The sequence below is a fragment of the Primulina huaijiensis genome, unplaced genomic scaffold, assembly GCF_012295235.1.
Source record: "Primulina huaijiensis isolate GDHJ02 unplaced genomic scaffold, ASM1229523v2 scaffold42701, whole genome shotgun sequence".
In the NCBI taxonomy this organism is placed as follows: Eukaryota; Viridiplantae; Streptophyta; class Magnoliopsida; order Lamiales; family Gesneriaceae; genus Primulina; species Primulina huaijiensis.
Genome location: NW_027360275.1, coordinates 17,899 through 28,565, shown reverse-complemented (window position 1 = coordinate 28,565; position 10,667 = coordinate 17,899). Strand labels below are relative to the sequence as shown.

General features: G+C 34.0%; 1 protein-coding gene across 1 annotated transcript; it reads right to left on the bottom strand.

Annotated features, from left to right (window-relative positions):
* Positions 1–279: 279 nt before the first annotated feature.
* Positions 280–4,511, bottom strand: LOC140969736 (uncharacterized). Its single transcript, XM_073431173.1, has 5 exons — positions 4,153–4,511; positions 3,957–4,053; positions 3,750–3,849; positions 995–1,083; positions 280–619 (listed from the first exon to the last, which is right to left on the bottom strand). Exons 1-5 carry the CDS (start codon positions 4,313–4,315, stop codon positions 409–411), a joined length of 660 nt encoding a protein of 219 aa, XP_073287274.1. The 5' UTR covers positions 4,316–4,511; the 3' UTR covers positions 280–408.
* Between the last annotated feature and the right edge of the window lie 6,156 nt (positions 4,512–10,667).

Sequence of the window (10,667 nt, the reverse complement as noted above, 5' to 3'; positions counted from 1 at the left end):
TGAGTCATCCATGAAAAAATATTACTTTTTAAGCTAAGAGTATTAATTTTTATTGTGAATATCGATAGGATTGACATGTCTCATAGATAAAATTCATGAGACCGTCTCACAAGAGACCTACTCATATAATTAATTCATATTTTATTTTTTGTATCAAACAATGCTTTAATTATTTTAATGATATATATAAAATATTCTAAAATTTAAAATATATTGTAACAGTCGAAAATATGATATCACAATAGAGAATTAAAAGCAAAGATCAAACCATATACAAGCACCTACAAAGAAAATCCTTGCCCGTTTCATAGCTCATTGTGAACTGAAGGATCCTAATGCTACAAGTTCTACCTTCACAAGTCCTGCCAATGATCTAAATCCATTTACAACACAGTCAAGTATTAGTCTTCAAGAAAAAATCCTTCGATCCGATGCTTTCCTTTTCAAACCTGGGAACTTTGAGCGCGACACTAGCTCCAGCAAGCGTCCAGCAAGCGTAGATTTTGCTTCAGGAAAATCCAGGTTTTCTTCTTCTTCTTCGGAGTAGAAGCATTTTAAGTCTCTGTTCTGATCTTCGACGCTAACATGATCATCCCTTTTTGCCTCGCAAGCATATATCCTGTTCAAAAGATGCCTTCATTTTGATGCCAAAATCTATTGGACTAAGCATGACTTCAGTGATCGGTGATCATTAAGAATTTAGCTCATATAGCTGACCCTAACTAGCTTGGGACTAAAGATTTACGACTGACACAAGATCGTGTATTGGGAAGGGGGGAGGGAAACAAGAACAAAATTTTAGCGGGCGAAACAATATTTTTGTTCATTTTATGTGAAAATACTCTATTATGAATTCCCAACTCAAACCATCAATTCAAATTCTACTGGCTATCTCCTGGCTCTGTGCAAAGGGTGGGTACCTACCTACATGAAATAGTCTAGGTAGGATTCGACCTATGTGAACATGAGGCGTGGCATGTGAAGAAATTCTTACATTGACCTTTGTTTGGATTCAATCATCTGATATTTGGAATGTTCTTGGACCGGTGCATTGTCAATCCTCAGATATTGGATAAAATGAAGCTGCATTATTCAAGAAAGTGGTAATCACAAAAGGCTCCAAGTAAATCAACTCTCAGTAACAGTTGAGATAAAATAAGATAAATGGTGTCACTACAACAAAAATGACTTTCCGCAGCGCATCATCAACAGCGTGCATTAAAAGCACGCTGCGAATAGTACTTTTAACGGCGTGCTTCAATATGTGCGCTGTTAATATTGTTGCACTTGACAGAAATAACGACGTGCAGTAAAAGCACGATGCGGAAAGTAATATCCGCAGCGTGCATTTATGTGTGCTGTAAATATTATATACTTTCCGCAACGTGCTTTTAATGCGCGCCGTTAATAACATATATATTAACGGCACGCATTAAAAGCACGCTGCGGAAAGTCATATGATATACTATCCGCAGCGTGCAATAATGTGCGCTGTTAATAGTCTATGCATTCACGGCGCGCAGTAAAAGCACGCCGTTGAAATGGGTGAATTTTTAAATTAGCGACGGTTTATTAAACCGTCGCTAATGTAACTTTGCGACGGTTTTAAACCGTCGCTAAAGTTAGAGACGGTATAAAATAACCCGTCGCCGATTTTAAATCGGCGACGGTTTTTATTGAACTGTCGCTAATAGTTGTAAATCGGCGACGGTTATGTTTAAACCGTCGCTACTAGCGACAGTTTAATGCAAAACTGTCGCTAATTGTCGCAAATTGTCTATAAATATCCGATTTCCGTTCCACTTTCACATCACTTTACAACACTTAAACTTTTCTCTAATATGCGTTTTTAATTTTGGTTTAAGTACATTTTTTTTTAAAATTTTTGGTTAATTTTTTAAGTGTTAGTTAAGAGATGATAGTTTTACTGGAATTTTTTTTAAAATTTATTAAATTATAAACCGTCGCTAATTTTAAACACCGTCGTTCCATTAGCGACGGAGTAGTAACTGTTGTTAATTTAGCGACGGTATTTTTGGTATTAAACCGCGCAAATTAGCGACGGGTATCTTAAAAACCGTCGCTAATATTTAGATTTTTTTTAATATTAACGGCGTGCATTGCACGCTGCGGATAGTTGTATTAACAGCGTACATATGCATGCCGTTGATAGTAGTTTTAACAGCGTGCGCATGCACGCTGCGGATAAACTTGAACTTTCAACAGCTTGCAATTTCGCAGTGTGCAATGTGCGCCGCGGAAAGAGTATTTGCGCGCTGCGAAAAGCCATTTTTGTTGTAGTGTGTTATCTTCTTTTCTGATGAATTTTGATTCATCATAAATTACCCTTTATGTTGAATCAATAAATTCAATCCTTCAAGAACCCAAAACTCGAGGTTTGCATGAGCACAATTGTTAGGATCAAGTATTTACCACTAAGACAAAAGCTATAACTGGTAGCCAAGACGCAACTTTATTTCTGAAAGAAATATAATTTTCTTATTGAATTTATTTTCCTAAATTGATTTTTCCTAATATAATTTTGAAATAGTTAAATAAGGTTTTGTCTTTCTAGATATTATATCTATGATAAAGATTTTGATATTGATTTGGAAAGAAAACTGCCACTAATAAAACTCTTGAATTCTTTATTTTATAGATTTCCCTTTAGTGATGAAGTGATTAATAAATAAGAGAGAATCAAACAAAGAAAACGGTCTTCTTCGATTATTCTACTTTGGACGCTTGACTCAGAAGTTTTCGTGGTTACGTTTTGTGTGCGCTTGTGCACTCCTTGATTTTCAGAGAAAATAATTCACAAAGACGTTGCTGTGTTGAAGAATGCTGAATTCGCGTGTTGCCTTGATTGTTGGAGACATCTACAGACAACATCCGTGACGAAGTTGGCTGAAGATTGTTTTTGTTGCTTCAGTTTTTGGCATCACATTTTTGTTGCTTTCTTGAATAAGTTTTATTTTTGTGATTTGATTTTAGAAAGCTTTTGTTTTCTAAACGTGTTGAGGAAATTGATTTTAGTAACAATCACTATTGGTATTGTTTTCGTTTAAACTCATTGATTTTATAGTGATTGATTTTTACCCTGAGGCACCGCACAAGTATTTATACTTGTGCAAATTTAATCTTGTCCATCGTATTTATTTAAAGTAAATCTGTGTTACAAACATTAATATTCCGCTGCATGTTGTCTTAAATGTTGTAACATTTAGTACAACACTTAATTCTGATATAACACAAATTTATGATCTTACAGTGCTACTATTTTATAAATTCACATCTATTAAGCAATATTCCTTACAGTTTCCTTATACTTGTGACAGCGCAGAGAGCACCTACTTGAGAGCTAATGGATCGGGCTGTTAAGCCCATGAGTCGGGGGAGGTGTATTTATCAGCTAGTGCTGTTTCATATCCCTTAGAGATCAACCTTATGCTTTCTCTACCGTCGGCCATGTCCCCAGCAGAGACAATATTACTCGTTAAGATCTATCTGGTGTCACTCTTTTACTGCCCACTTAGCCAACCAAATCAAGCGGCGCAACGTCAAGAACTTGACGCATGAGAACTTCCCAAGAGATCATTCATCACAGTATTACTCTCACTTATGCACGCTTAATCTAACATCAATTCTAAAACTAGTGAAATTTCCTCGCTTAAGATGCTGAAACAAATTTGCTAGACTTGAGGCAAAATTAACAAGCAAATGACTTTCAAAGTATGAAAATTACTAACCTGATCGCCGTCTCGGATCCCGTAACTTCGAATGCAAGCTCTGTCATTGATTAGCTTTTGATTTTGATAGCACAAACAGAAATGGCTCCATACAAGTGGCCTGTTCGGGTAAGACAGATAGAACAAATATAACCATTTTTTTCTAGATATATTGAGATATTTTAACAAACAGAAATGACAAAATTTTCGGCCGGCCTTTCGGCATACCATAAACTGTTGCCTTCATCATTCAGGGAGAGCTTAAATTCCTCCTCCACAGCCATTTTAAGCCTCGAGACCGTAGCATTTCTCCCCACATGAAAGCCTATATCGAAAAAAATCTTTTATCATTCCGAATTCCGAGACTTGTTGTATTAAAAAGAAATCATAAATTCACAAAAGCAGTAAGGGCTGGAGCAATTACTAAAACAGGAACCATCCAATTTGAGAACAGAAAGTTTGAGCTGCTGCTCCGGAAGCATTCGGTACGGAAAGCTCCTAGAAATCAACCTTTGGCCGCGAGATAATCGCATTAGAGCCCTGAAAGTTGGATTATTTTGCGGGGTTTTTCCGAACATCTTCACCATTTTCTTGAATTTCTCGAAAAAGAATATCGACAGTGTTGTGCCGGAGAAGAAGAAGCAGCGGAGTGTTTCCTTTATGGAAGTTGGCAAGTCGGGTCTTGCGTTTTGAAAAGGTGACCGTTACATTCTTGAGGAGGAATATTTGCGGGTCAGCATCATTGACCCGATTCGTCAACCTGTTTATTGTTACGCATGAGTTTTGTATTGGGTTTTATATAACTAAATTAATAAAAAAACAGTTAGTTAGATAATTTTATATATTAATTTCATGAGATCGATATACGATTCTATCCGATTTATAAAAACATATTATTTTCGACACTATTAAACCAATATATTAAAATTTGGTCATTAAAATCGTGCTATCCGAGATTCCCAATTAATATTAATATTGAATTTTCCCACGGTTAAAATTTGACCCGATAAGGATTTATCATGGTTCAATTTTTAAATTTTTGACATACAAAATTAAAATAAAATAGAGAATATGTGCTAGAGTATGCTAAGTGATTAGCTTGATTTTGAAAGATTAAGTATGTTTGAAGATCTTGAAAAATGCAAGCTTGAAAATAGTTCAGTTTCTATATATAAAAAAATGATCGAGGTCCCTTCTTTTAGAAAATTCTGCATATCTACAATTGAAAAAGATCCGACGATCAGATTTGCTTTAAACGATCGTCTGTATTATCACTCGACAAAACAGACATGTCCCCATTATCTCTATGTCTTTTCTCCTCCAACTATCTCCATATATTCTATATAAATTTTTTTTTTTTTTTTTTTATAAATATCCTTTTGTTTTCAAAGTTTCACGGAAAGCTGAATTTGAATATTAAATTTTCTATGTGAATTTTTTTTAAATTTTTACCATTATATTTATGTATTCTATTATGAATATGCAATGCATGCATGTGCATGACGGCTAATACAAATAATGTGCCAATATCGATATTATATTTATCTATATCTTTAATCTATACTACTACTTTTTATAAAAGTGTGAATAAAGGACAAAGTTCCGAGATGAACGACTGTATCCACAAATGGGAAATGCAGGTAAAAGAAAGAGTCAAAAAAGGCAGAAAAAATATCATTTACAACAATTGAGTGGCTAATTTTATCAGTGAATGAATTAAATGGTGAATTTAATTATGCTTTTAATCAATATAAATTCATTGTAAAGAAAATCAAATTCCACCGATGGCTGAAAAGAGCTCCGATCCAAATATTTTGTATTTCAGCAGAATTTGAGAGGAATTGTAAATAAATAGTATCTTATTATCTTACACTGCCTTCTATGAGATTGATGTGGTTTTGTTGGTCCATGTGAATCATTTGCATTCTCATCTTTCTTTTTGTTTTTTCTTCCTTTGTGTTTTTCAATCGCTCTCTCTTAAAATCGCATTTGGATTGAAAGATTTGAATTTGAGAAAGTTTTTTGCGGAGAATTCGAAATGATTTCATGATGGGATGAATTTGATATCTCTCATAATGATTCAAAAAATAATTATTTGATATTTGAAATCTATTATCAAGTGGATTTGTCCAAATAAATCAAATAATTTGTTATTATAAATTTGAAATTTCTAGCTTCAAATTCATATATTCGAAGGCAATTTAATTTTTTTCCAGTCTTACTTTTCAACAAACTGAAAGTTAAGTATAGCAGACCAAGTTTTCACAATTATTCCGGCCTTTTCCATATCAAATCTTTTGTCATTGACATAATTATCCCATTGTCAATTGCAAGCTTTCAAGAATTCTAAACGGTATAGGCTTTCAAGATTGCGTATACAATATAGATCAACATGTTCTAATATTCAATTTATCAATTGCAAGCTTTCAAGAATTTTAAATATTAATACGTCTTGGTTACACAGTTTACATGGAATCAATATAATTTTTGCATGGGTAATGTCACGTCCCGAGCCCGGGCCCGTGTCTGCGTGACTGCACAATGGGCTTCTATAGCAACTATTTCGTATTCGTCATCGCTTTACGAAAATGATTAACTTAAATTGCTATAGAAGTCTATTGTAGCCCATTATAAACTCATTTAAATCTTTAGTTTTTACCATGTGAGACAAGAGGTATCACAATCACCTCTCCTTCAGAACCCGACGTCCTCGTTGCGACCTGACCCCTCGATCCACCAACCCTGAGAATCTAAAGGTGGTTCCTACAGGTTCAAGAGGTGGCTCTCGTCATGTAGCACTTTGTCCCGCAAACTCAAGAGATGACTCTCATGCACATAGCACTTATTTCCCGGTATCGACTCAAAGGAGCATCTGTATTTTTAAGCTCGATTTGAGGTCTGATTACCACCAATTGAGAGTCAAGGCAGAAGATGTGCCGAAGAATGTATTCCGAACAAGATACGAACACTATGAGTTTAACGTCATACCATTTGGGTTTAAAAACATTCCAGCGACATTCATGATCTCATGAATAAAGTGTTCAAGGCATTCTTTGATAGATTTGTGGTGGTGTTTGTAGGCGATATCCTCGTGTATTCGCCAAATGAAGAAGATCACATAGAGCACCTTCGTCTGACTCTGCAAACATTAAGGGAGAAAAATATTATATGCCAAATTAAATAAATGTGGATTTTGGCTAGACAATGTGATATTTTTAGGTCATATCATTTCAGCTGAAGGAGTATCAATTGATCCCAAGAAAGTTGAAGCAATTTCAGATTGGCCTCAACCAAAGACTATAACAGAAATTCGATGTTTCTTAGGATTAGCTGGCTACTATAAAAAATTTGTAGAGGGATTTTCTTCTATAGACATGCCACTTACTAAGCTCACAAATAATTTTAAATTTATTTGGAATGAAGAGTGTAAGAAGAGTTTTGAAATCTTAAAGAGAAACTTGCATCCACTCCAATATTGGTGCTACCGTCGGAGGATAAAAATTTCACCATCTACAGTGATCCATCAATAAAAGGTTTAGGATGTGTGCTCATGCAAGACGATCGGGTAGTTGCTTATGCTTTAAGGCAATTAAAACTGTATGAGTAGAACTATCCTACGCATGATCTTGAGCTAGCTACGATAATCTTTGCTCTAAAGATTTGGTGACATTATCTCTATGGAGCCAAATGTGAGATATTTATCGACCATCAAAGTTTCAAGTATCTGTTCACCCTGAAAGAATTAAATATGAGACAAATATGGTGGACTAAACTCCTAAAAGACCGTGACTTGACAATAAGCTAGTATCCAGGTAATACAAATAAAAAAGATGATACTTTGAATAGAAAGAATACGAGTAAGGTAATTATAGCTTTACTCTCAGCTCAACCAAGCCTGCTAGAAACTGTTAAGTTGAGTCAAGATCAAAATTTCAATTAGAAAAAACTTAAACAACAATTCTAAGAAGGGAAATCACAAGATCTTCAAATTGATGACAAGGGAATCCTTTGGATGAAAGGAAGATTGTGTGTACCCAGAGTTTCCAATCTTCGACAAGAAGTTATGTCAGAAGCACACAAATCTAAATTTTCTATTCATCCTGGCAGTATCAAGATGTACCGGGATATTAAGCAAAACTATTGGTGGAGTGGAATGAAAAGAGTTTTAACAGAATTCGTCTCGAGATGTCAAGTATGTCGGCCAATCAAGGCTGAACATCAAAGACCCGAAAGGCTCCTACGACCTCTGGAGATTCCTGGATGAAAATGGGAACATATCTCCCTAGATTTTGTGATAGATTTACCAAAGTCTAGACAAAGTCACAATAGCATATGGGTGATTGTAGATATGCTTACAAATTTTGCACATTTTTTACTCGTTTGCATGAATTATAATCTAGACAATATGAGTTGATATAGCACGAAAGTATCCTAGGATATAGATTAAACCAAATTCCAATCTTAAGGAGGTAAATGCATGGTACGAATTTGGGATTCTTGCCTCAGTTATACTATATCACACAACTTCCTAGAAATATCGACACTACCAAAATGGATCCAGAAATATGTTCATAAAACATGAGCAAATAAAGATTATTTTTCAAGAGGAGATATTCTCGAAATGTACTTTTTCAGTGCAGCACCAGAACCAGCTTGGAAAAGCTTACATGAAGCTTTTTACTTTATCAAGTTGAGAAGACTAGACATGAACATTTAGAAGTTCATCAAAAATCCTTCGGAGAATGAAACACATCTTGTTTCATCATTCACTGAAGACAACATCTGCACTAGACGAGCATGTAGATCATGGGTCTGTCTCATAAAGATGGACAAAGTCAAGTTTCCATTTAAGTTTTTATCAAAATTCAGTAAATAGATCTTGTATGTTAAATATCATGACAGAAAAACTACAAGTTTTGCAAAAGAAATAGCTGAAAAAAAGAAAGAAATTTTATGTGGAACAACAAATTGTCGGAGAGTAAAGAAACTCGTCGAAAATTCTATAATTTGGCTCATGTGGAAAAATGGTCAGAAGACATCTGCCCAGAATGCCCGAACCAGAAAGCGCTAGAATTCAAGAAATTTTTTTGGCCCAGATGAAAACATAATGCCGAGAAAGTCCAAGTGGTAAGGTCCACACAAGTCATGTTTTCCCTGGGTACCATAAAAATAAAAGATTCCCCGACGAAGGTAAAAAAATCTTGTGATCTAACTACTCCATTACTGGAGGATGGACCATTCAACCACTATAACATCATAAACTACTAACTAGTGGTACACCAATTAAAAGATGACTTCGGCCAAAACTAGCAAAGCAATTCACAAGTTTGAAGTCAGGATTTTATATCCACCAAAACTTCTATATATATCAGGACAAAAAGAAGATGAAGACATCATTCAACCTCTGTATTTTCTTTCAAAATAAAAATTTCTAATATTTTTAGCTTATGTGTGTTGTAATTACTGCTACGATAAATAGCTAAAAAAGTTTTCCCTCATCTACAGAAAGTTACTATGCAATAATATGTTGTATGTTTGAATAAAAATACTAAGGCTATTGCCCCTCTCATTTATTATTTTCATAATTAAACTTCTTTACTAAACAACATGAGGTAGGAAACGACACATGGTTGTGCTAAGAGCTGTTGAAGGGATCTACGTCAGGAACCATATGTTGTAACTACATGGTTAGGCTTTGAGGAACATTCTGTAAAACCCGTGGATATAACTTGACAACATTCCCGTCAAGAGGTAAAATGTTTAATTTATTTTACGGAAGATTGATGGGCTGATAAAATAAATAAAAAAATTGATATATATGCTAGAAACCTTGTGTAGCTATGTCTTTAAAGAGCATGCTCGACATGTATAATAATGTCACAATCCAAAAAGCTCAAAGATATTTCAACAGTCTACCACTATGTGATTGTCAAATTATAAATAATTCGTCACAAATTTATTTATTAAAAAAAATTATAATTCCATTAATATATGCATTTATGGCATTCACAAATGTACGCAGTAATATAAAAAAAAAATACCAACAAAAGTGATGCAGTTCCAGTTAATGCAAAGCAATATTCTATGATCGTGTGTGTTGTCGATTGAAATAAATGTGAGCTGCAAAATCAGCATAAAAGTTTGCATGTTCAAGTTGTAAAAATATAACTTTTTTTAAAATTTTATTTCACGAACGTCTTGCCAATATTCCACTGCCGTCCGATCAAAAGCCAACACAAAAATTGGCCCTTTCCCTCTTGTGATAACGAGACGAAAGGGAGAGAGTTAATATGGGGTTTGAAGCTTTAAAAACATTTCGTATATGCTACGTGATGTAATTCTATATATTCGAAAATTATAATCTTACAATATGTTTGTATCTTTGTGATTTTGATTAACTTTGTCGTTGAATTTCAGTTTAATATAATATTTTTTTCTTTTCGCAAAAGTTTAATCGTTTTCCTTACGTGGTGCCGATCATTGCGTTGAGATGTTGAATGTCATATCAGCAGTCTCTTAAAAAAATGACTAAAATTGTTAAAAATAAAAAGATATAGAACTCAGATCGAATTCAACATTATACAAGACAGAAATCATAAAAGACAAACATACGTAATAAAAATTTTAAAAATATAAATTTTCTTATTATAATATACGTGTGTGTGCATAGCTAATGCATATGCTAGTACTGGTAAAATATTTACCAGTTTTAGCATCTCATGTCTAAATAATGATGTGTAATTTAATATATTTTGAAGTTGAAGTTAACTTTATCCTATTTTAGATAAGTATTCCAGATGCGTAAAAATTTTTACGTGAATTTATAAAACTCACTCAAGTTTGTATTTGGAATGAAATTAATTTCGTGCGAACATAATTATAATGAATTTCAAGCACACCTAATATATATATATAGCATACGGATTGAAACAAACAAGA

Bases quoted from the DNA above. Each gene is read 5' to 3' on its own strand.
- LOC140969736 (XM_073431173.1), bottom strand. From the start codon at position 4,315: ATGGTGAAGATGTTCGGAAAAACCCCGCAAAATAATCCAACTTTCAGG. The intron at 3,850-3,956 runs GTATGCCGAAAG...TTACCCGAACAG, and splicing joins GATGAAGGCAACAGTTTATG to GCCACTTGTATGGAGCCATT. The intron at 1,084-3,749 runs GTTAGTAATTTT...TGAATAATGCAG, and splicing joins GGATCCGAGACGGCGATCAG to CTTCATTTTATCCAATATCT.